Here is a 27,276-nt window from a genome sequence, read left to right as displayed (position 1 = left end):
ATGCACAACCACTAGAACAAAGATTCTATTTGCCCATTCCCATTCCGGTGCGGGTGATGCATATTAGACGCAGCTCAAACATGGGGACACCCGAGTGCAGGTGTTGCAATAAGGATCGTAAAATTTTTATCCACCATTTTTACGATCCTCGTATCCTCAGACCTGCTGGTCGACATAGGTGATGACAGTAATGAAAAGGGGAAGGAGAGGCAGAGGAGAAGTGAAGGCTTGGATTACGGTTCAAACCAGCACATCAATCTGGACGAGTTATGGAAAACCATAAAAAAGTGTTGTAAAAAAAAGCGGGAATGTTAAGCTTTTGGACGGAGCAAAGTCCAAAGCCATAGACGGAGTTGGTGACATTTTGTTTTGCAAACAAAACAAATCCGGATCCCACACCTCGGAGAGATGATTCATGGTGAGGATGGGAGAAGAAAGGGAGGTGCAGACGGAGGAGAGGAAGGAAGGATTTATTCTCTTCAAATATTTTCCTCTATTATCGACAAATTTACCACCGTAAGGACTAATAATCAAAACCGGGAATCGTAAAGGAACTCCAGATCGAATGCGGCTAAAGGCAGTCGGTTTCTATTTAAATGCCCATTAAAATTGAACACGGTCGGATGCGGATTTTTTGGAGGGAGGAGGGCCAGTGCATGGAATCGACCATTCACCGTTCTTGGTCGTAAAATTGTGCAAACATTGATGATTGTGAGCCTTTTTCGTTGTTGCTGTTTGTTTTTGCATGCGGCCCGATAACAAGCTTATGTCATTATTTTTATTTTCCACTCATACTTAAATTTCAATATAAAAGCTCTTATATTCCTGTTTTGAGTCATCGAACAAAAAAAAAGCAGAAAGAAAGGGAAACTGAAGGAAAAATAATAAGAGTGTAGACATTAAACAGAGACATAAAGAAACCCGATAATTAAAGCATAAGATTGTTTGGAAGATAATCAGACATAATCACCGTTTAAATGATACTATCAAAACACAGCAAGAAACACTTGAGAATGAGTTTGTGTTTTTTTTTTTTTGGAGAGAGATAATCTTCAAACATGATGCATAAATTGAGAAAAGCAGCAAAGAAATAATAGCGAAGAATGATGAAATAAATGAACTAAATCTAACTGCAACCAAAATGTTTCCATAATATATGTAAATTTGATAGCATTTCTAAACAAACTAGCGTTGTTCTGCACACTAGAATGACCGGGAAAGTGTTACTTCGACCGTGTAAACGACGGTTGGTTTGTATTGGATCTGATAAACCTGAAAGTTTATCAGTCAATCAGTAAAGTTCAGCAAAGGTTAACACTGACAAAAAAAAACATTGATGTGGAGTGTGAAGAAACTTCTCCACTGAAAACACCTGTCGCGACGATTAATGCTGGAATTGTTATTCTTCTTGGACTGCTCATGGTCGAGCATGTCGCGAAGACATTACCAGGTCGTCAAATTCGCTTCCAGGAAACTCGGTCTAGAGATGTAGTCCTCCATTTGCAGCTGCATCCGATCTCCGACAGGTTCAATTGCACCTCGAGCTTGCTGTGCTCCTCTACGTCTCGTGCCGAGCACCTTCCTGATGGGGCATGAGTCTGGTATCCTCATCAATTCAAAAATATCGAGCGCATTGGCGTCCTCTGTTATCATAGTCCAAGACATGTGCCCGTAGAGGACTACTGGAGGTATCAGTGTGCGATATATCATGCATTTCATGTATTGCTGAAGTCTTCTGTATCGCAGGAGTTTGTGGAGCTCATGTTCTTGTCCGAAGTTACGATCGTACCAAGGTAGCAGACCTCCTCTACAACCTCAAGATTTTCTATAGTCCATAGTTGCCTTCAACAACCATACCAGCTTCCCTTGGAATCCGTACTGCTGCATGGTGTTCCATAGTTCGGCCCAATCTATGGTGTGGTAGGTCACTTTGAAGTCAATGAACAGGTGGTGCGTAGAGATGTGGTGCTCTCGGTACTTCTGGAGGATCTGCCGTAGAGTAAAGATTTGGTCGGTGGTCGATTTACCTTCAACAAATCCAGCTTGGTAGCTTCCGACGAAATCTGTGGCAAGGATCTCGTTCCTGGTCCCAAATCCTTCCGATCAGCCGATGGACACTGGCGACAGGCTCTCCGGGCTCATTTTGAATAGCTCGGCCACCAGTGCTGTCACTGCATTTCATCTGTTTGATGATACTGATGGCTTCGTCCAAGCATGACGGGGGCACTTCGTCATCAACATGCGGGCTGTCATAGTACTGCTCGCCTCTGCTTCATGCGCCTGATTCGGTATCTCCTGCATTTGCTCCCTTCAGGACGCCTGTCGATCACCTCTCGCTCGTCCAACAGGATATCTCCTGTAGGTGTGGTATCAGTGTATGTAGCAATACCACACTGATATAGGTATGGATCTGAAGCCTCTCGAAGGATAATATAGGCACTCCATACCCTACTCCGACTCAATACGTCACCGTCGTACAGAACGGTAACATATCTCTCCAAATATCTGAGCTCAATTTCTAATATCTGAGCCCCAGGGATCTGACCCTAATATATCTGAGCCCCACTGAAACCCCATCTTGGGAAGATTTGGTATATGGCTAAATTGAGCGGAGGGGGACAGCCAGCGCCGGTTTCCCATGTTAGAGGATGGATGTCCCTTCTGTCCTGACATCCTTTGAGACTTTAAATAGATGGGTAGGCCCTCCGACGAGACAGGCAGTCGGGGGAGAGGTATTGTAAGCTACCCTCAATACAACTGCAACAGAAAGTCACCAAAACATTTTGAAGCAGGAATTCTGTAGAAACTATATAGCTCCAGTACTCATATAAATCTCCGAGACACGCACTTTGTCTATAACTGAAGAGTTCCACAGCAAGATGCTCCTTTAGGATTTTTGATTCCGTATGTAAAAAGGACAATGAATCATTTGACGAATTTCTAAAACTAAAAATGTTTTTATTTATAATTAATAATTATATTTTGAAGACTAGGGTATCTTCAGAATTTGAAAACAGAGTTCCAGAGTCACTCATTCGATTCGATCTGAATTAGATTCACCCAAAAAGCCTCGGAGCTACGACATCGTTTCCTCAATTTATTTTTGCTAATTGGAGTTCGTTACCCAACTCCTTTAATTTTGTATTTTCCAATAAGTCATACGCCAAGAAAGTTTTTTTTACAAAATTATTTCAAAAGAGTCATCAGTATTTAATTTCTTTTTGACAACCACTCCAAGGTTTAACGGTAAAGAAACAACTGTAATATACAAAGTTAGTTTTCTTTTCACCACTTAGCGGACTTCGGCTTTACACTGCAATTTACTTTACTTACACTGCAAAGTTTCTTTCTTGATCGTTGGAGTCATCGAGGCCTTACCTTGGGTAGGGGGACTCTCGATGCTCTTGAAATAATAACACGAAGAATTTGGTTTGGAATCCCAGTTTGAATCTGATCCTTGACAACTGTCAACTCACGATCGATCTCTGGAGACTGACCGCGTTTTAACAATTTTGGTTTATTTTATACTCTGAGTTGTGTAGGTGTACATGGTTTTTACATAAGGGCTTATGTATCGAATGTTTCTATTTCTGTGTTTCTATTTGCTTGTAATAATTCCTAATGCATTTCTGTAATTTTCGGTTGATGCGCATTACCCTATAAATCATGCGTCGAGTTGGTCTTTGCGAAGGCGGGTACAGAATGGAAACTTAGGTATCCTTTTCAAGTGCAATTTACGTCGTGAGAAAGTATTGCATATGCAACGTAATGAATGGTCTTCTTATATGTCAACTTTCAGGTACTTGAAAGGGACAAAACAGATGTGTTTAGAAAGGACGTAAAAATCCTAGCCATGTGTTTTATGTCAAGTGCCAGAATGAGAATAGAAGAAAATAGGAAAGGACCAACGCGATTTTGTTAACCGATTCTATACTTTGAATTTTTATGTGTTATTTGAGATTTCCAATATGTTGGTTATTTTAATGTTTAGCAGATATGCTACACAACATAAAAAAATTAAAATGAGACCCGTTTCATTCTCGATAAAATTATGTTGGTCGTCTTAACGACTCTTCAAAGTGCAACTCTTCTTTCATCTTTTTTAAACAATTAAATAATCACACTCTCAAGAAAAAAAATTAAAAAAATGTTAGAGCAACAAAGCATTGTATTTGTCCACCTAATGGTAGTCTCGTTGACGCTATATGATATCTTATTTGCGCACGCGTAAATCCTATTTGCAGCTATTAATTGTTAGCTAAATTTTAACGCTCCACTCCAGCGGATGGAAGTACCTCGCAATATCGCATTATCTACCATTAGAAGCCCAGAGCGGGGTAACATGTAAACCTAATTTGCACACCGACCCCCCTCCTCGGCTACCTTCCCCCCGTGGTCCTACCCTTCATCCCTTCACCTTTGCTTTTAGGCTTTTCCACCTCGCGGCTATCGATTGTAAGTGATTAGCCACATTCCTAGACGGATTAAGTGGTGGCAGCCGTGTCCTTCGGCTCCCGTCTCGTCATTACAGATTAGACCACATTTCTCCATTCAACCACACGCATGTGCTTAGGCCGTGGGTATGTCGGGAAGCCAGAAAGTGTTTGCCGCCGGTCCGTTCACCAACGAGGAGGGAGGGCAGCAAAAATTAATACACGCTTGGTGTAATAAAACCAACACGAAGTGCGCGCCCGCGCGTTAAAAGCGGCTTAGTGCGGTGACATTTTCCACCCTCGAATGGTTTTTGCGCACCACACGGGGGTACACCCCGTTCACCACTCTCTTCACCAGGGTCACCACTTTCAACCATACATGAAACGGTTGATATGGGACAATTATTAGATTTGATTTACAACCTTTATATGCCGGATGTGGTTTGATGATTGGGTCGTTTGTTTAAAAATTTATGTGCGTTACCAAAGCAGCGTTACGTGTGTGCACGGCGCACCACGATTAGAAGGCACATAAAAGTCTAGCCGGTGATCATTGGCTGACGTAATTAAAACTGTGCACACACAAAAAAAAAGTAGAAATTTTATGCACATAACCCACAACCTTTGATTTGATACTGCGAACCGCGGGAGGTGGAAGGTTATTGTTTTCATTCATTTGATACTGCAGCGGAAAAAGAATATATTCTTTTCCTCTCGCAAAAAGAAAAGAGGAAAGTTGAATGGCATAGGCTCGTGAACTGGGGTAAGAAATTGGTAAGAAAACTCTCCCATACGCCGTTGTTTTAAAAGCCAACACAGTCGACCTTCCCGGACCGGTTTCGGATATTGACTTTGGGTTGCATTGCAGCGAGTTTTTTTGGCAGTGGAAACCAAAATTCCAGTTTTTTTAGATGTTTTGTTTTTCTTTGCTTTTTGTTTGCTTTTCGCATTATTTTCAAGGTCTACGTATCGTACTCAAACTCTTCGTCGTGCAGGCTTCGAGAGGGAGAAATTTGATTTGTTTTCTTTTTTTTGTGAGCAGCTCAATAAAAGCAAATAAAAAAAATGTTTTATAAATTTCATTCAAGATCAAGGTATCACAAACATTTGGGAAAAAATCCTTGTGTGGTCGGTTTAGTATTTATTATTGAATTATGCAGGATTTACTGCTGAGTTTTCTTTTACAGTCAATAGAACTTTTCATTCCGATAAAATGTTATTTTCTCAACAAGGGAATAAAGTTTTTAATTATCTGAAAAAAATCTATTTAAAAAAATGTGTTGTAAAACCCTGTAACGCACAAAAGACTTAAAAGTAAAAATGGGTTTTTGCAAGTGTCTGTATAGTTCAATTATATTATTACTATTTTCAATCATGAGCAAATACAACAAAAATGTGAGCGGAAAAATATACAAAAATTAAGGAAAAAGTGCATTTTACAATGATTTATTACCCTTGAACCAAAATGAGTTATAAAACCCTGTAATGCATATTATAGTTAAATTATATTATTACCATTTTCAACCATGAGCAAATACAATATAAAAGTGAGAGGAAAAAAATACAAAAATTAAGGAAAAAGTGCATTTTACAACTCTTTATTACCATTGTGGTATTTCATGTATTTTTTTCCTTTTCAAATTTTCCTCTTTTTTCGTTTCGTTCTTCTCTTCTCACATAAAGGTTTGTTATATTTTCTGTTAAATTCTTTTTTTCACCTCGAATCATATATTTCTTAAACTTAATTCTTTTTTATATGTTTTATAACATTTACATTTTATTTTATTTCAAAAAGAAATAGCTTTTCTTATCAAAAAAAATCCGAAAATAATTATTTTTTCAGCTTCTGAATTGAAATGTAGAGTTAATACTATTTTATGCACTGCCAGACGTAATCAAATGGTAATGAATAAAAGGCACATACGACACATTCCATCATCGAACCGTTTTTGTGCGGTTTTTTCGTACGCCGTATCATTGCATGCTACCATTTGAATGTAATGTATTATGTTACCATTCGTAGCCGAATTCCTTTGACCTCTGGGCATGAAACGTTGCCAGCTGTTTGGGAAGCGGAAGAGGTCAGAACAGATCGATGTCACTGGACATAACAATTCGCCCGGGACGATTCGGCCGTGGGACAGACAGGAAAACAAGCCTGACAGCATCAACCGTATGCCGGCCGAAGGGATTCATTACTGTTGAAGATGAAGCCACTGAACTGCTTGTAACAAGGCCCCCCCAAAAAAAGAAAAAGAAAAACAAAGTGACGTCCAAGTGGAGAAGCGAAAGAAACCGATTCATACCGCGCCTTTGCTTGTTTGCCGTGACCGAAGCATACTGTGGGAAAACATTTTTGGCATGTTCGAACGGGGGAAAAAAACGACAAACCAAAAATACAAAACATAATACACTGCTTGCTTTTGCAGCTTGTGAAAGAGCAGTTACTCTTACTGGCTGTGTTTGCATAGGATGCGACGCCTCCTTGCTTCCTTCCGACCGGCATCATTCTCACCGTACCCGGGCAATGTAAAAGCAAATCACTTTCTCTTCGTGCGATCGCAATCGATCCAAACGCTATTTGACGCCACACCACGAGTAGCCGCAGCGAAGTAAGAAAAAAAGTGCAGCGAAAACATCAAACGTCTAACGACCCTTCTAAAACATCACAAAAAGGGAACGGTTTTTGGGGGAAATAGAAATACACGAACACGGCGCACAGCGTGCAGCGCATGATGAGATAATTTGCGTGGGCTCAGTGACGAATTAATTCTCTCAAAAAAAAACCCCCTTGTGCGCATTCCCCGTTTTCCTTTTGCACCCTCCCCGCTTCGATTGCATTTCAGCATGATCGATCGATACTTCGATACGGGAATTTGTGTGTGTCTTGATACTTCAACCTCAGAAAGAGAGTCTCCCCCAAGTGAAATAGTTCCTTTCTCCTCTCCCCTTCTTTAAAAGCCCAGTTCACCTAACCTTCTTTGAACCTTTTTTTTTTCTTTTTCGGGGTTGATGGGTTTGCATGCAGTTGTGATGGAGCATCTCCCTGCCGACACAAGCCGGCGACAACCTAGTGCAATAGTAGCCTTTTGATTGATGACGAACGACAGCAGACGGTGACGGTGGTTAGCGAGTGGTACACAGACGGGTGATGGCTGATCGTGATCTGGATGCAAAATTTTCGATCGAGACTTGAGGATGGTTGGACGGTGATGGTTGCTTCTTTCGATCACTTTCAAAAACCAACCCTCCCTCCTTGTAGTTGTTTTGGGTCCATTCACCTTTTTGGGGGAAATGTTCATTTATGGAAGCAACCGAATGATTTACTAATAATTTATGTTTGTAAATGCTAGTCATATTTATTTTTAAATACAAAATATAAAAGAGGTGGGACTCATTTATATGTTTTTTATTATGAGCTGCTAGAAAACGATCAGCCAGGCTGTGAAAATTGTAAACCTATATTCATATAGCTCAGTCTGATTTATTTTGTATACAAAATATAAAAGAGGTGGGACTCATTTTTGTATTGTTTATTATGAGCTGCTAGAAAACGACCAGTCAATTTGTGAAAATTGTAAACCTGTATGCATATATGCTAAGCTTTTCTATTTTTCTATACAAAATATAAAAGAAGTGGGACTCATTTTTATGTTGTTCATTATGAGCTACTATAAAACGATCACTCTGTGAATCTGTGAATATTGTAAACCTGCATTCATCTCTTCTAATCTTATTTATTTTTGTATAGAAAGTATAAAAGAGGTGGAATTCATTTTTATGTTGTCTATTATGAGCTGCTAGAAAATCAGTCAATCTATGAAAATTGTAACCCTATATTCATATAGCCCAGCAAGATTTATATTTGTATACAAAATATGAAAGAGGTGGGACTCATTTTTATGTTATTCATTATGAGTTGCTAGAAAACGATCAATCAATCTGTAAAAATTGTAAACCTATATTCATATAGCCCAGCCTGATTTATTTTTGAATACAAGATATAAAAGAGGTGGGATTCATTTTTATGTTGTCTATTATGAGCTGCTAGAAAATCAATCAATCTGTGAAAATTGTAAACCTGTATTCATTTATTCTAACCTTATTTATTTTAGTATGTAAACAAACACATTATAGGTAGGATTGTTTTTAGATTCTTCATTATGAACTAAGTTTCCAAAACTAATGTTGAGATGCTTGAAAGGATGATTTAAAATATAAATAATTATGTAACCATGTTTGCAGGAAGTAAATCGTTCCCGTTTGTGTCGTCGATGTGGTCGAGATACAGTTGTTGCAACTTCAAAACATAAAAGAACTATTACATCCACCCATACTACACGGCCGAACCGCAGCTTTTCTACCACTTTCTCGTGAGTCGTGATCGTTCATACACAAAACCAGCGATTGAACACGATCCTATCCATCTTTTTTTTTTCTTCAACCGGTCAAGATGCCTCACGGTGTGGTTCTTTCAGCTTCACAAAAAACCACAAGTATCTCCTAAACGTTCCACTCCGAAAGGCGATAAAATGCTACACATGGTTACGCCAGCCTCCGTACCAAGCGGTACCGCCGAAAACCGAAATGGAAAAAAAGGGCAGGAAAGTGAAAGTGAATTTTGCGCGCAAAACCCCATCCAGGACGTGGTGTTACATCCTCCCTCAGCACTGTTCGGTTAGTACCACGCCCGTTCCGCTACAGTTCAACATGCGCCAAGGAGAAAGGAGATTCAATTTACCACTCGGTAACCCGGTGCATATGCAAGCGAAAACGGCCGGTTAAACAATCCGGCAAAAGAACGCCAGCTTAATGCTGATTTGTTGGCTGATGTCAAGCGCGACAGGCCGGCCTGTCTGGGGCTGCACCGTCTGGGGCCAATAGTTTCCCCCCCGGGCGTAATACATACACTGCCTGACCCTCCCCGCTGAGTGTCTGGCGAGCTACGGTTGCTAATATTGATTGAATTCAAACCGATCGGAGGGTGAAAAAAGGGTGGAAAATAAAACGCTTTTACCACGTGCAAAACGGGACGGCACAGTTAGAGGATGAGGGGGTGAAATGGGTGGGAGAGAGAGGTGGGTAAAATAAATTTGTGCCATATTAAATTGACACTTTGAGCCAGCTCGATACGCGACAGTCCATAACCTATGCATCCCTGGTGCGACGCAAAATCGTATTCTGAGGAAAAAAACGAAAGACTTCGATTACGGCAAAGCGACGAACCTGGGGTATTTGGTTTTGTTGAACTTTCTCGCCATGTTTTGCGCTGTGGCAGCATGGGTATGGGTGGAGATGATGGTGAAGAATTGACAGCGTCATATGTCGTGAGATCATATAGCACCCACACACACATACACACACGCATACACGTACAACGCGGAGCATAGACGAGCGGATTCGTGGAAAAATCGATCGATCAACCAAACCGAAACGGTAAAGTCGGTAAAAGGATCGTGCTGGCGTGCGAAATATGGTTACGGGGGTACGGTTTTCACTGGTACGGATCGATGATAAAGTTACAGATCGAAAAAAAACCCTTTACATACGCAAAACCGAGACCGAACACCGTACGAAACGCGACGTGCTGTGTGTGTTTCGGCATTTCATATGTAGATTATTGCGTGTGGCGTTTCACTGCATAGAGGACGCAGTCCTCTGTCGGTACAAAATGGGGTTGTTTTTTCTTTCTCTAGCACCCGATTGGATCCCAGCGGTACCCGGACCCAACGGTGTAAGCAAAAAAAAAAGGGACGCCGAATACGCGGAAACATTGAGTGTGCGCGACTTATGACAAATAAAATGAGTTTTGTTGGCTCGTAGTCAGACACACACACTCCTTACCACCCTTTTCCGTTTTGGGACGTTTTAGGACCGGTTTAAATATCCCGTGCCCCGAGTTTTTTTTGTTGCTTTGGCCGCTTTAGTTTTATTTTCCTTTTTTTCGCTCTTTTTCTTTCTCCGCACTAACTTTGGTTATCTGATTTGGAACGTGTTGCAATGATGCTGTGTGTGTGTTTGTTTGTTTTTTTTGCTTCTCTACTTTCTGTTTGCCATTTTTATTTGACTTTGCATTAGTTGCAGCTGCATGGACGCGCTTGTAAGGGTCCATTTGCACTGTTATTAGTCTGTGTATCGTTTCACTTTTCATTCCCTCGAATGGGGGCCTCCACCGGATCGTACCGTGCGTTTTTTATTTAACACTTTATCGATGCGTTCATTTCGCTTAATGTCGCCCTTACGAGCGGATCTCAACTCCACCCCCCTTTATACGTTTACTAATTTTGCAGTTTTACCTCGGCAGCCCGTAATATTTACTGTTTTCGCGATAAGTTGTATTGCCGGTGGACATTTGGTGCATCTTTTCATTTTGTTTGAAATTAAAAATTAATCCTTCTTAACCCACCTTTCGATTGGAATTAATGCAATCTTTATGAAGCGCGTAACACGACCGCTTTTTTAAAAGAAAATGCGAGTTTACCATATAAAAATCCGTGCCAACGATTAAAATGACGCAAAATAAAAACCGTAGCCTGCGAATGATAGGACCAGTTTGTTTTTTTATTATTTCGAAGAAAACGGTGGACGATTGAGCCATAAAGGGGAGGCAACGTTCGACCGGAAATTACGATGAAATGGCCGCGCGTTCAGCTAGCTGCGATCGGCGGGGTTTTTTTTTTGGATGATTGCATTTTGCAGCAGCATCAACCAAGGCGCCATTTAATTTTATTGCCTCAACTTCGGCGAAGACATCACCGTGGTTCGGTAATTAAAACGATTCAAAAAGTTACGATCGTTCGTTTGCTCTGCTTAAGTCATTATTTTTGAATAAAGAGGCGTTCTTAATTTTTCACCAATTATCACCTAAACTGTTTTTTTTTGTAGTTTGAAAAAAATTAGGTGAGAAAAATAATATAAACTTAACCATATTAAGCTTCCATTTTGTAAATCAAAAATTTATTTTTTAAGTTAAAAAAATCTGTGAATGTAATATAATAAAAGTCGATTTCTTTAATTCGTTATGAATATAAATATTTAATAAATATAATATAAATAAAATAAATATAAATAATTAATTTAAGTCGAATTCTTCAGTGCAGAAGAGCTTTGTTGAAAGTTGGTTATATTTTCATCTTCTTTAACACTAAAACTATCAAGCGTTTTAAGCGTTTTTCGTTCGTGATTAATTTTTTAACAATTTCGAAGAGTTGGAGTATTATATTATTGTTTATTTGAGATCGTACTATATTATACATATGTAAAATTCATGTTTCAACTACCTTAGAATTATTTACCTTAAAAAAAATAATGTGATGAAAATGAAGCGTTTCAGGCAAAATGACTGGTCCGGTAGTTTTAGTGTTAATAATAGCAAAGCTATCGAGCACTCACTGAACATCGAATTCGCGTAATTCATCCCAGCAAGCATTGCAGTCTCGAACACACAGCTTAGCTAAACATGTTCCCGATAGAGCAAACGCAGCTCCCATTTTTGCACAAAACGCAAGAGAAGAGGGTAAAAGGAGCGAACAAACAGAGCGCGGACTCCTGCCGCCATTCCTCCCCCCCCATTCGGGGTGGGGCACATTATGGTGCAACCATTGTGTGTGGTTCGGGTTTTTCGTTGCAGTTGTTGTGCTGCTGCTGCCGGTTTTTTTTCTGTGTGCAGTTCGGCGCTGAATTTGTTTCAAATGTTAGAAGTCAACTGGCCAACCTTTCCCTTTTTTTTTCGGGGGTAACCCGCGCCACCAGGACCGGTTGTTGTGTGAAACTTGATCGTCCGGGATCATTGGGGCGCTGTTGGCTTGACCTTATGCAGACAGAGGCGTGACACATTATTGCAACAACAAAAAAAACCCTCTTTTTGCCATCCGTCACAACAAATTCTTATCGCGCGTTAAGGATGATCTTAGGAATAGTTCTATTCTTTCCCTCGTCGCTCGGGATGAGCTGTTTTTTTTGCGTAATAACTTACACCATCGCGCGTCTTTGTTGTGATGTATGCACTGGGTACAGCAGCAACCAGGCCTAACCTTGCTGATGTACACCAGAACACAACAAAATAACCCGCGATGCCTACGCGAACTCGCTTTATCTAACATCTTACCAGTTCACCAGTGGATGGAGGGGTAGAAAGGGGTGAATGTAAGGAAGGAAAGGGAGTAGAGGAGAGCACACCAGAAGGAGTGTATGGTCCGCAGCCGTTAGCAACGCCCGAAGATATGGCCACACGGTGTTGGAAAACTGGACTGGACCAATGCAGCTGCACGCCATCGTGACAGCACTGTGTCTATGTGTTTGTGTGCGTGCGTGTGTGTGTGTGTGTGTGTCGGTGTGTCTTTGGTTTTCCTTCTCACTGTTGCCACTGTTTCCTTTCTTGCAAATGCAATCTTGTTTCTAATCTTGCAATTCGCATCTTTTCCACCGTGGACCGTTTTGTTTGGTTAAGGGAAGTTATTTTTGCTGTTGTTGTTGTTGTTGTAACTCGCCAATAACAACCCCATATTTGCAAGGGTTGAAATGGGGGAGGGGAATTTTTGCAATGATTTATTTTCAATATAACTTGATACAAATTTAATGTACATGATATACTAACCAAGAAGCTTTTGCTAACGTTAAGCGTTTTTTTGTGATCGACACTAAAACCACCAAAAGTCTTCAAAGTTTTTTTTTTCTTTCGAATTTAAAAAAAACTTAGATTTTAAAAGTAAATGAATTTAAAAAATCATGTAACAACAATTCTTTACAATTGCATAACCTCACAAATTGATGTGATGAAAAGGAAGCGTTTCAATAAAAATGACTGGTCCGGTAGCGTCAGTGTTAATTTATAAATAATTTAAATTAACAGGGTTTTGTTTTAAAATATTTTAAAATTCAACCAATTGAGTTCAGATATAAAGATGTAAAACTCATGCATCAACTAAGGTGCAATTGCTTGGCAGCATAAATTGATGTGATTAAAATAACTAGTTTGGTAGTTTTAGTGTTGAATTTATAAACAATTTAAATTAACAGGGTTTTCTTTTAAAATATTTTAAAATTCAACCAAAGGAGTTCAGATATAAAGATGTAAAACTCATGCATCAGCTAAAGTACATTTTTTTGGTAGCCTAAATTAAAGTGATTAAAATAACTGGTTCAGTAGTTTTAGTGTTTAATTTAAGACGTTTATTTATTTATTTATTTATTTACCCTTAAACCACCCTTAAAATCCACTTTCCTCCAAGAACAATAATCCACCAAAAAAAGCTAATCCTGGGCATGAAAATCGCTGATAAAAGCAAGTCCATTGACCTACTCCTTTTTTTCCCCCCCCTAATCTCTTTTCAAATCCCCTGCTGTTTCAGCCCGGTGTGTCGTCCGGAGCACGGGGAACGCAACACAAGACCTTTACCCTTTTGATTTTTGCTTAGCTGCTTCATATCTTTTTCTCTTTCTGTTTCTTTATCTTTTCCTATCTAGGATTTGTGACGAGGGGGTAGGGTGGGGGAGCTTTATCTTACTCTGGTTCTACCCCCCCCCCCCGCCCCTCCTCCGCGTGTAGAAGCACACGTTCTTACCGCACAACACCGCTGCTCGCTGACATCCATCCAAACGGGCAATACGTTATGTCTGTGGGCATAAATTATGCACTCCCTGGTGTACCAATCCCCACTACCCTCTCCTACCCCGTCCCAACCCTCATTCCTTTCTCTCTATTTCCTTTCGGGTAAGAGTTGTATTGCACGTGCAAGGGTTTTCCAGTAGAATATGGAAGAAAACAAAAACCAAAACTTCTTCATACTAGCTTCAAATATTCAAAACAATCTTACACCAAATCTTTTGTTAAGTCTTAAATTTTGTAACCAAAAAAAAAGGAACATTTATTCCTATTACAGTTAAAGTTTTATATTTCAGGACATTTTTGCGTCCATTGAGGAGTCATTTTGAACATGTTTTTGTTATTATAAATGTGTTTTATTGCGATTTAATTTATAGAAAAATATCCCTTCCTTCCTAACTTCTAAACTTTATTCCTAACTTTAAATAAAAAGTTAATAAAAAAATGAATAGAACCAATAAAACCATTCCCATTGCCCCAAAGGATGCCCCAAAGGAAGAAATGGTCATAATTTTCCAAACACGAGACACGGGACGATGTTCCATTGCAAAAGAAAGGTAAGAAACAGAGAAGGAAATGGTATAAAGCGCAAGCATTCACCGACAAGGGTGAAAGAAGAAAAGGGGGGTTGTTGTTAGGGGTAGAAACGGGGCATGGATAAACTTGCCTTCCGAGTAATATCGGACGGGTGTTGTGCAATTGTTGCAATGGCGAAACGACAGAACGAAAATTGCATACTAATGCATTCATCTCGGTTGGCAAACCGATTCTCGAAGGTTTACATTGTGTACGGTTGTTGACAGATGGCGGAGACAGAAGATGGCTGCAAGAAGTGAAGCAGAAGAGAAAGCATTTGTGTATGCACACATATTTCATTCGTTGCTTTCTTCGCTTCCCCTTTACCCTCTAGACGATGTATAACGAAAGGGTCAAGGGGGAGGAAGAACAGGGACGCAAAAAACGGAATTGACGTTCGTCGTGTACGCGGCCGTTGCAGTCACCAGTCGACTGCCCCGGCTGATGGACTTTCTGCATACAACGCCTTATAAAATATGTGCACATTCTTCGGGGACTCATTATGCTAACGTTAAAATCTGAGAAATCTGCAATGGAAAGAAGAGAGAGAGAGAGAGGGAGAGAGAGAAGATAGCGTTCCCAGCGTTGTGGTGAGCTAACGTGGGCTTCAACCATTTGAAACCGTGTGTTGCTCGTTTTTTTTTTCGTTTGTTTGTTACCTTTTGTTTGGATGCAATTCTTGAACAAAAAATCCACCATTTTTCTCATCCTTGCTTGGAGCAGTTTTTGTGGTTAACTTTCTATCCCCGCCTGAGGGAGGGGACCGTGGTGGTGTGCATATTCATGGGATTGACGGGTTGTTTTATTCGTGCGGGTGAGTAGGATGCGTTCTGACGTTTTGGTTTTGTGCAACAGTGCCCGGGTCTTGGCGGACCATTAGTTTTGTTCGTGTGTTCAGACTGAAGGTTGTACACATCATCGGAACAGAAAAGGGTAGAGGCGGTAGTTAGAACTTCAAACTGAACTGTACATCCAATATTATGCACCGTCCGCATGATAATGAGCCATTGCTGGATGGCGAATATAGACAGCGAACGAATTGTTTGGTCATGGTTTAAAATGATGATGATACGTTGGAGTTTCTAATGCACGAAAAGAAGCCTTCCTATACCATACATCTCTCCATATACTATGCTTTCGAGGAAGACATTTTACATCACTCCAATGTGTTTGCACTGTATGTGAGCAGTCTTCACAGTTTGACCTAAATTTACACCCAACACGAGGACCTCCGGAATTCGACCAGTATACCAACACTCACGCGTCCATTCTCACCCTTAATCAAAGGGTCATTTTCGTTCCACATCCTTCGGTTAGAACACTGACCTAAAAACCTAGTAGCACCACATATACCACACGTCCGTGTGCAGGACTATGACGTTGAAGTCGCACCGAAACTCCAAAGTGGATATTATTTATGCATTTACCCACTATAGCCACCCTCCTTCCAACTCGTGGCACAACAACGAAACAAGGATACCCACCTCCCTAACCGTTGCAACAATATTTTGCAACAGGAAGTACCGGCTGCTTTGTTCCGCCACCTTCTCCTTCTCCTTACCACAAACATTCGATCGGTCAAGCGTATGCCAAAAAGGACAAAAAGGTGGACACGAAAGACGTAATCGACCGTACGCCACGCTCAAACGTGAGGTACGGTTTCCGAATGAAGGTATTGATTGATATCCTTAACCCCATCCAGCGGGAAGACTACCTCAACGCAAGAACCTCACAATGACCCATTTTTGTTTTGCGTTCCTGCTGTCTGTCGTAATCGTATCGAGGGCAATCAATCAAACAGGGCACACACACGCAGGAAGCCATAAATATCGATAGGCATTCAAACCTTCCCAAAGTTCCCGTCTATTCCGGGCACTGACGAGGGGAGTATATTATAGGTTAAGTACACCAGCTGGAACAATTTTGCTTAGTGTTTAGAAAAGGCGCCTACAGAAAACATTGCTTTGTAATAACTCTTCAACAAGAATAGCATAAGGTTACTGATGTCCAGGAAATAATTGTAACCAAAAATGGAGTATTCAAATTTATCGTCGGAATTCTAGGTTTTGAGACTTCAACTGGTAGAGTTGGAGGCATTTCTAGATTCTTTTCTGGATCTTCTTAAATATTGAATTCTGTATTGAAGAGGAATGCACTGAGGTATTGATTCTGAGGTACGGATTCTAAGGTACTGAGGTAGCTCTTTAGCAAGTTGATATCAATTCTGTGGAAATTGAATGTCTAATAAGATCTAAACAAATTAATACTTATCTGAGTACATTCCAGGATAGCTTAAAGAGTGTCTAAAAATGACTTAATTCTTTCCATTTCAATTCTAAATTTCTTAACTGATGGAACTCCAAATCTAGGCAATATAATCGTTGTACTTCTTGTATAAACTTGTATGAAGTCCACTAAGCACTGATACTGAGGAACTGAGGTACTGATATACCTTTTTTAGAATTCTGAAGGTAGAACCTGTCAAAGAAGATCTAAAAACAAATCCATACCTACCTCAACACATTCCAGCATAACTCAAAGAGTGTCTAGAAATGGCTCAAATCCTTAACTACTGGAACTCAAAATCTAGGCAATATAACTATTGTACTTCTTATATAAACAATTTGAAGTCCACCAAGCCTCTTTTATCCATGTGGACGAGCTGTCTAGACTATATGAGTTGGAGTGTCTTGTGCAATATTACATATCTCCAGAGTCCAGAATCCATTTAGACTGTTAAGCTATTCAATTAGTCCAGAGATCTTAACATCTCTTGTTTATAATTTATTCTAGTGTTGTGCTAATTAAATCTTTTAAAAAGTGTGATTCAAATGAGTCTTCAGTGGATCTTCATTGTCATTCAAATCATCAGCTGACTCCCAAAATATTAATCAATTCTCATAAACTCAAACGCATCCTCAAAGATTCAGGAATCCTCAAAGATTCGCTGTAAACAAACTTAAATGAAAAGGGCTAAGGAGGGGGAAGAGCTGTGGAGTTCTGAAAGAGTAAGGAGCCTGAATCTATCTGAATCTAAGAGTAAGGATGATTCAATGAGGATTAATGAATCTTCAGAATTCAGATTCAAAGTTCGCAGATTCGTGAAAATTCTTAAATCTCACCCAACACTCATTTGTTCCGTTTCAAATAAACGAAATTAGCTTAATATTATTTCATATTTGTAATATTTGATTTTAATTTGGTCTAAGATTCGCGAAACTTTGAACGCTCTAAAGAGCATAGTTTTGTAGAAGTCTTTGAAGGCTATACCAATACTTTCTACGGAAAAGAAAACATTTTAACATGAATCAACTTCATCGGAACGTTTGTTTATATACGTCGAACGAAACTGATCGTCCATAACATAAACCATCATACACCCATAACACATTACTTCCCGTTTTTCCTTGCATTTAAGAACATAAAGTAGGTCCAAATGCTGGTGGAAAGAAGCATCCCGTTAGCTGGATCCCACCGGCAAGCTGACCTCATTCCAAAAACCGTCCGACTGTTGCGCAACTCGCAAACTCGGTAGGCAGCAACGCGAGCCCACCCGGCCTGCACTTTGGTCGATTTCCAATTTTGGTCGTTTCGGACGTGGACCTACCCTAACCTTAAGCGGGTAACAAACGATACGGCGCAACACAGTCCTCTGTCCGCGAAGATGCAGTTTCGACGCGTCCATCCGATCCACGCTCAAGTCGTTTTGCGACGCTTCGGCAATATGGGTTACGCGCGGGGGTTGAAAGAAAAGTTTACACGAAAATATGAAAAAAAATATATATATCTCGCTTCACGCGACCAAACGACGGGGAAAGAACCGCCTTTGTGGTAGCGGCAAAGGAGGATGTTTCCTTCTGCGATCGAAAATGTGACTTTGTTCCGGTCCTTATAAGGGCGAACCGTCCGCTTGAAGGAAAACGACACAAAACAAGCAACAACAACAGCAAAATGGCTTTACACAGAATAACCCGTTTTCCCCGAACGCGCGGTGGCCTCGTTTAAGTGAAGAGGACAAACGCCAACAACGGCGTGACCTCTTCGATTCTGAACTATAACGAAAAACGGGGTGAACAACGACGGTACAAAAAAAAATATATCCAACCCAAAACCACACTCAATACTGTTCACATGGTACATGGCTTTCGAAGCGCATTCGTGCGCACTTATCGGTTACTTGCTTGCTGGTATACCGGGTAATGACGGATTTCCAGAGTTGGTGAACGATTTTTACCATTCGCGCGTATTTTTGCCGTCTCCAATTCTGAAGTTGCTCCTCTTCGTTCGCCGTCCTTCGCGGCGGCAGTAAGGCACATAAAGGACGGCAGGTGAGTTGCTGCGTGTCCTTGCAACAACAAGTACTCGCGTACGAGTGTCTGACCATCTGGTCTGATTGTTTTGTGAACTGTCGAAAGTACAGCAAAGAAAGAAAAAAAACAACAACTGTACCATCGGCCTCTGGAACGACCTTTTGGGACGTTTGCTTTGTGCGCCATTTTATGCGTTCTTTTATTGCAAAAAAAAAATCATTTGTGAAAGTTTCTTTCTTTATTAAAATCCTACTTTCAATAGCAATGTTTTGAAGTATGTTGAATTTTAAATTTAAATTAAATTTTCTTTAACGATTTTTTAAATTATTTTTAAAAAAGATTATTTTATATATTTATTTTATTTATAATTAATTATTACGGCTTCGGCCGTATTGTCAGCCTCTGAAGCTGAAGAAGTACATTTTTCACAAAAAGATTATAAAGCAAAATTAATATTCGTTACTAAAAGGTGATTTATAAATTTGGTCGACATAACCTCAAAAATCGGCCTCGCGGTGGTGCATGTGATAAACGGCGCCGGTCCACACGGCATGACCGGGTTCAAATCCCATCCGAACCGTCCCCCCGTAGCAAGGACTGACTATCCGGCTACGTGGTAAAAATAAGTCTAATAAGCCAGAAATGACCGGCGTTACCTGTAAGGTCGTTAAAAGCCAAGAAGAGCGAAAGAACCTCAAAAATCCGGCAAGACCATTAATACTAAAGCTACCGGACCACTCATTTTGACTGAAACACTTCATTTTCATCACATCATTTTTTTGGGGTTAAACAATCCTAAGGTCGTTGAAACAAGAATTTTACATGTATATGTTCTTTAGTAAGATCTCCAATAAACAATAAAATATACTCCAACTCCACATATTTTTTTAGAAATTAATCACGAACGAAAAACGCTTAAAACGCTTGGCAATTCTAGTAGTAATACAGAAAATAAAATATAAAAAATAAAATAAAATACTACTATAAATAAACTCGATAATACCCACACTAACACACGTGTACGTGTTATGGGAGACTCTATTTTGAAACAATAAATTACAATTGGATGGCCATAAAGGCAAAAACACCCCTTTTCATTACGTGTTTCGTAGCCATTTTAGGCTGACACAATAATGCACGTTTTAACCAAAATCTCTCGTCCCGCATCCCATTGTGCAAAATGGGGCTAATTTTCCTTCCCATTCTAACGACCCATCCCGTTATCCTGGCCTTCTATTTGTGCTGTCTGTTCTCTCGGTGTGTGTTTGTGCTTTTAACATTCCACACCGCGTATGGACAAAACGCCTCCTAAAGGACCGATTCCTAACCTCCAGTGAACGAACAAAATGGGTTTCCTCCATTCCAACCCAAACGAATAGATGCCTAAATTGGTTCGACCCGAACAGGCACGTAGAACGTTAAAAAGGGAGACTGGGGGGGGGGGGGGGGCGCTCGTGATGAAGCTGATGATGAGGAGGAAGAAGATGATGATGATGATGGTCCAGGATCGCTCATAATGTACGTCGACGAGCGGGCATGAACAGCATGAAAATTGCATCCCTAGCATGCCGTACCGCGCCAAAAACGCGTCGCTACAGTACTGTGGGCCATGGGGGGGGGGAGGGGAAGAGGAGGTTTTGGGATGGTGAAATAGACGAGACGTAAAACGGACTAAACTATAGGGCCCTATAGGTTGGCCCGGTAGAAGTCGATACGAACAGGGCGCGCACGAATGAAGAGGTTAATAGTGACCTTGCAAGATCTGGTAGGGGAGGAGGCCCTCACACGATGAGTAGCAGCAGCCAGGGAGAGCGAGACTAGGGAGAACCCGGGGTACTTCGGCTCATAATCATCATCAGGGCATTATGAGGGTCCGCTACGCAATGGGGTAATGTTTTCTGCTTATACGCGCTGAGGTGGAGTTTTCGGAAGGAAAAAGCAAAAACAACAACAAAATAACAACACTACATGTGTGAGTGAGAGAGAGAGAGAGAAAGAGAGAAGGGATAGAATGAAGGTTGGAAGTTGAAGACTGTCCGGTAATAGCAATTCCCCAACATGGCGCTCGCTGTGTGAAGCACCAAGCGTCACTTTTGCGCTCCCTATTAGAGATAGGTACCGGGGGGGAGGAGGGGGGTCACTGCGCTAGCGCATCGAAAACATCGTGTTCCCGTGTACCAAGTGGAAAAGATGTTGTCCATCATTTGAGCAAAGCCCAAGAAAAAAAAAACAAAAAAAGCTCCAATATTGCGTGGCTCCAGTAAAATCAATGAGAATTAGTATGTGGATGGGTACGGTGAAAATGGTACGATGAGTCGTCATATCTCAAGTGCCCGTTATGCGCCAACCCCGTTACTTATCCACGCTTTATTACCACCGTTCTAAACCCGAACGCCAAAACTGCGGGATTCGGACGTCGCAAAAAGGGAATGGAACCCGTTGGTACGATCGACATCGTTGCGATCGTAAGCGACGAACCCGCGCTACGGACATCAAAGTGCAACACGATCAAATAAGTATATATATTGAACGATCTTTTTCCTTGCTCCCATTAACGCTTTCTAGTTGGGTTTTAAGCTTGTAGAAAAATTCATAAATTTGAATTAACATTTTTGTTTTGTTTTTGCAATATTCGTGTCTTTTATACACAAAAAAACTTAGTTTTAAAAGAAATTCTTAATAAGTTCTTTTAAGTTATAAAAATTCTTGAGTTTAAATTCTTAATAAAAATTCTCACTCTTTTCAGTGAGTTGAAACAGAGTAAAAGAGTGAGTAAAGAATTTTAATCATTTACTCACTCTTTTGAGAGTCCTTTAGTTACTCCTTAGCGTTTTTCACTCACTCACTCTCTCTGCCGACTAATGACTCACTCTTTTGCGCGTTTACTCACTCACTCTCTCTCTGCCAACTAATGACTCACTCCTCGAGGTTTTTACTCACTCACTCTCTCTGCCGACTTTTGCGTTTTTACTCATTCATTTTCTCTCCTTGTCAAAAACTCCTTGTAAAAAAAATCATTCAATCTCTCTGCCGACTAAAGACTCGCTCTTTTGCATTTTTACTCACTCACTCTCTCTGTCGACTAATGACTCACTCCTTGGCAATTTTACCCACTCATTCTCTCTGTCGACTAATGACTCATTCTTTTGCGTTTTTACTCACTCACTCTCTCTGCCGACTAAAGACTCGCTCTTTTGCATTTTTACTCACTCACTCTCTCTGTCGACTAATGACTCACTCTTTTACGCTTTTACTCACTCACTCTCTCTCTCTGCCGACTAAAGACTCGCTCTTTTGCATTTTTACTCACTCACTCTCTCTGCCGACTAATGACTCACTCTTTAGCGTTTTTACTCACTCACTCTCTCTGCCGACTTTTGCGTTTTTACTCATTCATTTTCTCTCCTTGTCAAAAACTCCTTGTAAAAAAAAATCATTCAATCTCTCTGTCGACTAATAACTCACTCTTTTGTGTTTTTACTCACTCACTTTCTCTCTCTCTCGACTAATTACTCATTCTTTTGCGTTTTTCCTCACGCACTCTCTCTCTCTCTCTCTCTCTCTCTCTCTCTCTCTCTCTCTCAACTAATGACTCATTCTTTTGCGTTTTTACTCACTCACTCTCTCTGTCGATTAATGACTCACTCTTTTGCGTTTTTACTTACTCACTCTTTGTTCCAACTAATGATTCACTCTTTTGCGTTTTTACTCATTCACTCTCTCTCTCTCCTTGTAAAAAACTCCTTGTAAAAAAAATCATTCATTCTCTCTGCCGACTAATGATTCACTCTTTTGCGTTTTTACTAACTCACTCTCTGTGCCGACTCACTCTTTTACGTTTTTACTCACTCAATAAGAGTGAGTAAATGTTTTGGTACTCTTTTTGGGTTTTTGGGGATTTAAATTGTTACTCATTAGTCGAGTTAAACTCACTCACTCACTCTTGCTCAGTGTGTACAACTCTACCACAAGTACAAAACATAAACAATCATTCTTTCTTACTTCTCGTTAGCGTTCCATAAGGGTCAGTGACACAAAACCCACGTTAACCGTTCCATCATCGTGCTTAATTTCGAAGAAAAAAAACGAAAAACAAAACACCCGAATCGATTGATACAAAAATCGCTGCCGATTGCAAAGTGGGCAAAGAGGAAAACAAAGACCCAATACCAGATGATTGCTACTTAGGAAAGCATCTTCGTATTTCGTAACCGGACAGAACACTTCGGTTTGGCATAATGAGCGGAGTGGGAAAAAACGTTTGTTGCTTAACGTTTCGAGAACTCCGCGGCCGAGCATAAGTGCAATCATTATCGCCCGTCAGTTTCAAGAATATGATTGCTCGTTGCTTTCTGTGTTTTTTCCGCTTTTTGTTTACTACACGCCCCGCTCAATAATTGCAACGCTAAAAACAAGACAAACCGCACCGGCAAAAGCAATCAGGGTGGAGGTCCCTGATTTTGGGACGTTTCCAACCAATATAAAAATCGTAATGTATTGCTCACGCTGCCCAGTGTGCGATCATAAATTTTGGTCAAAAAAAAAAAAAAGAAAGTCAAAGAAATAGTTACAGTGGCCATTTTGCAAATGCATTTACAACAAGCAAAATGAAAATATTTCGCGGGTAAAAAACGCCACATTCGCCACAGACATTTGGCATCCACTTGCCTTACAACATCATTTTTGCAAGAAATGCATAATACGAAGGAGGTATAATAATTCTTTTTTAATGGAGCAGTACAAAAAAAAAGCGAAACCAGGCAGGTTTAAAACTGGAGCAGGTCATCCTCCACTGTTTGCAGGTTTGCATGTATATAAAATTTATTCTTCGTCAAAAAAACGACGGAACCCATAAAAGGACCTCTAACTTTCTGCTTTCTGTTGGACGACATTGAAACGACAACATTCACGTGCGGAAGTGGGCAATAATTTTTGCTACCGCCACTCTTAATCCGATGTTGGAAATGGGGAGGGAAACATGTTAAATGAATTTAGAAGCTACTCCCAGGTGTGTGCTTTACCCAGTCGGCCTTTATTCCTCCGGAATAGTGTACAGCCCATATGAATCGACAACTAACACGCACGTACGTTTTATCCTGAATGCATTTTTAGTTTGTGTTATGTTCATAAACCTAACGTTCTCTTTCTTTTCCTACATTCCCAATCGATTCTTTTTTCATTTGTAAAAAAGGGAAAGTGAAAGTTTAAAAAAACAAAGAAAGTATGTAATCAGCACGACATCATTGTAATTAAATATAGAAGAAAAAAAAGCAAACACCCACGAATTAAAAATAACCTCCATTTGTTAGAAAGTGCAAGAAAAATATGAATTACATGCACAAGGTACTCAAGTCCCTTGAAACTGAAATTGAAAATCAAAGTGCATAAAAAAAAAATGAGGACAGGAACAAAACGAGACTTTGCTAATTTGCATACCTTAAGGACGTGTGTAACAAACTGCCCTTAAGGGGGGTGGTAAGCTTTAGCACGCAAACTGCTGAGAAAAAAACCCGAAGCAAGCAAGCAAACAAATATCACCCGGAAGACCCCCGGAATGACGCAACAAATGGGACCAGCGTAGCGCTTGGAACGAAGCTTTATTTTTGTTGTCTGGAAGGATGTTCAACAAGGTGAATTATTGGTCAAGACACTGTGGCCATTACATTGTTGCAAATGGCTCCTCTCATAAAGAAAATATTTGCAGAAGAATATATTACGCTAAAAACCTCTTTTCATGTAAAAAAATAGATTTAAAAATAAAGAAAAAGCTTTCTTGGAAATTATTAAAATCTACATCCAAGGCTATAACTTACCTTTGGTTTATGCTGCTGGGTTTGATGCTTCGGCAGTGTTTGTAGCGGTCGAATCGATGTGACAGCAGTCTAGTCATGTTTGCCGTCCGTCCTGACAACCTACACATATGCAGGTTTCTTGCGCCTATCCACTACCACTACACTACAAGCAGAAGTTTAAGAAGCTTCCAAATCACTTCAATTATACACCACCGAATGTTTTTGTTGTTTTTTTTATGCGAACAATAGAAAAAAGTTTTCACTGTTAGTGGAAGCTTCTTTGTACACTCAAACAAAAACACTCACAGGAGTCATTTTTTTATGGTTTCAAATTTTCTACCTCATTACCGGTTTTTTTTTTTATCAATAAATGTGAAGCGGCAATGGAAATGTCGCATTTTCCTACACAAACACACACACTCTCTTGCGCGAGGATTTGTGGTGAAAGATTCAACCCATTTTTAACGTACCACTAGCTAGCTTAAGTGAAAAACGAAAGATTTCAATGATTTCTAAATTTAAGCGACGAACCTATGAAGCTTTTTTAGTGAATGTTTGCTTCTATCAATCTTGTTTGTTTTTTTTTTCTTTTTCTATGTTGATGCGAGTGAAGTTTGGTGGTACGCCAGTGGTACTCAGTGTGATCTCAGCTTAGGTTGTGTTGACTCTGTAATGGGATAGTAAAAAAAAAGAAAATAGTTAACAAGTATTCAAAAGGGTAACATTAAAATTGTTCCAAACGCTACGTAACAAAAAACCCCAATCGTACTAAGCTTTCATTTCTGTTGTCCAACAAAACTTAAGCGTCGTATTCTTCTTTTCACACCAGATTTGCTGGAGGTAGAATATGGAGTGTGACAAAAATTTCACGCTCTACTTTTCTTTCTAACCCTCTTCCCTTCTCCTTCCCCATACAAAAAAATAAAGGATTGAATGTTTTATGCTAATCGGCTGCAGAAAACATTGACAGTGGTACAGACATGGGCTTTTTCACTGCACTGGACGTGTCATGCTTTGCCCGCAAACAACACAGCAACGTTTTTCCCCCAAAAGAGACTCAACGACGGTTAGGTAAGGAAGCAGGTGAACCGAACCTAAACTACATCAACCTACGGAGCAGATACGATCAAAGGTAAGTTGTAATGTTTTTGGACGGAATGATCGTAATCGTTACGCGGTAAGCAACAGACAGTGACAGAGCTGTCTTGCTTGATAGTCGAATAGTGTAGTGTCCTCCCCTTGACGATCAGATTGTCAACCGAGTCACGCGTATCAAAGACTTGGGAATTGGGTTGGACAAAGATCTCTGCTTTTATCTCCAAATTGATTCCGCTGTTAGGAGAACGCCTGGTAGACCCTTGGTTCCCTGATCAAACGTATTGCTTGCGAATTCTCGAACTCCCTATGCTTGAAGACTTTGTAATGCTTGCTGGTCAGATCGATTCTGGAATATTGTTCAATATTCTGGACACAACTAGTGAAAACTATTGAGCGGATGCAGCGATCGTTCGCAGGGCATTCCTCACATTCGTTAGTACAGTGAATCGGAGGGACAGCAATGAAGGAGTAATGTTGGAATCGATGTTGGAGATTGCTTACAACAGAATACTCCAGGCTGAGGACACTCTGAAAAACAATGTAAATTTGTGTTCCAATGTAACTACCAAGGAGTAATCTGTGCTAGATCTCCATGAGCTATCTTGTTGTGGACCAACAAGTACACAACGGATCTCTATACGGATGCAAGCCACCGAGTGCTGATATTTGCCCAAAACTAGTCGCCAATTTACTCTTGGGAATTTCTACTCTATCTTCAAGTCACGAAGCCTCGCAACTAATATCCGACAAAGTACTAGGGCGGTAATGTTGGGGATTGTGTTCGAGATGTATGCACCATTGTTGACTGCTTTATCTGTGTCTTCATTTCTTCTTGTGCCACAATGACACGAGACCAACAAAGGTGTTGAAGATGAAAGGTTTTCAAGGTATCCTCATGTAGAGATCCTTTGATCTGTCTCGTTCTATAGCGCCCAAGACACTAGATGCTATCGGTGGCATGGCAAATGTTGAGAAGATCCTGATATACTTTGGTCGAAATGATCCAGCTCCTTAAAATGTTGGTAAGGTATTGATGATCTAAAATCTTTTTGTAGTTTATATTGAATATGCCTAGTCAAGACACAGTTCATATGAAGTCTTTCATTTCTTCAAATGAAGTTGTAGTATGCCTACTTGTAGCAGCACAATCCGAAGAATCATTTCTCAGGGAAATCGTGCCTACTACGCCCTCCACAAACTCCTGCGATCCAGAAGACTTCAGCAACACTGGAGCAGCAATGTTAGACTCATGCCCCACAAGGAAGGTGCTCGTCAGCGACCTGTTGGACGCACAAGACTTAGAGGAGCTTAGTCGACCCTGGCGGAGATCGGATACAGCAGTGGGTGGAGGACTGCCAGATCGAGACCGAGTTTCGCCGAAATTAATTGGAGACCTGGCCATATCTTCACGACGAATTCAACCCTGAGCAGGCCAAGAAGAAGAAGAAGAAGAAGAAATATAT

General features: G+C 40.4%; 1 protein-coding gene across 5 annotated transcripts in view; it reads right to left on the bottom strand.

Annotated features, from left to right (window-relative positions):
- LOC125763279 (cadherin-86C) overlaps window positions 1-27,276 on the bottom strand; it is a 145,559-nt gene that overhangs the window by 64,074 nt on the left and 54,209 nt on the right. For all 5 annotated transcript variants that reach the window (XM_049426213.1, XM_049426221.1, XM_049426240.1 and 2 more), the window contains one exon: window positions 24,737-25,382. In XM_049426213.1, coding sequence (XP_049282170.1) covers window positions 24,737-24,843 — 107 coding nt within the window. In that variant the 5' untranslated portion in view covers window positions 24,844-25,382. The remainder of the gene's footprint in view (window positions 1-24,736; window positions 25,383-27,276) is intronic.

The sequence above is a fragment of the Anopheles funestus genome, chromosome X, assembly GCF_943734845.2.
Source record: "Anopheles funestus chromosome X, idAnoFuneDA-416_04, whole genome shotgun sequence".
Lineage (NCBI taxonomy): Eukaryota > Metazoa > Arthropoda > Insecta > Diptera > Culicidae > Anopheles > Anopheles funestus.
Note: the sequence above shows the minus strand (reverse complement) of the source record. Positions and strands in the feature narration are given on the sequence as shown.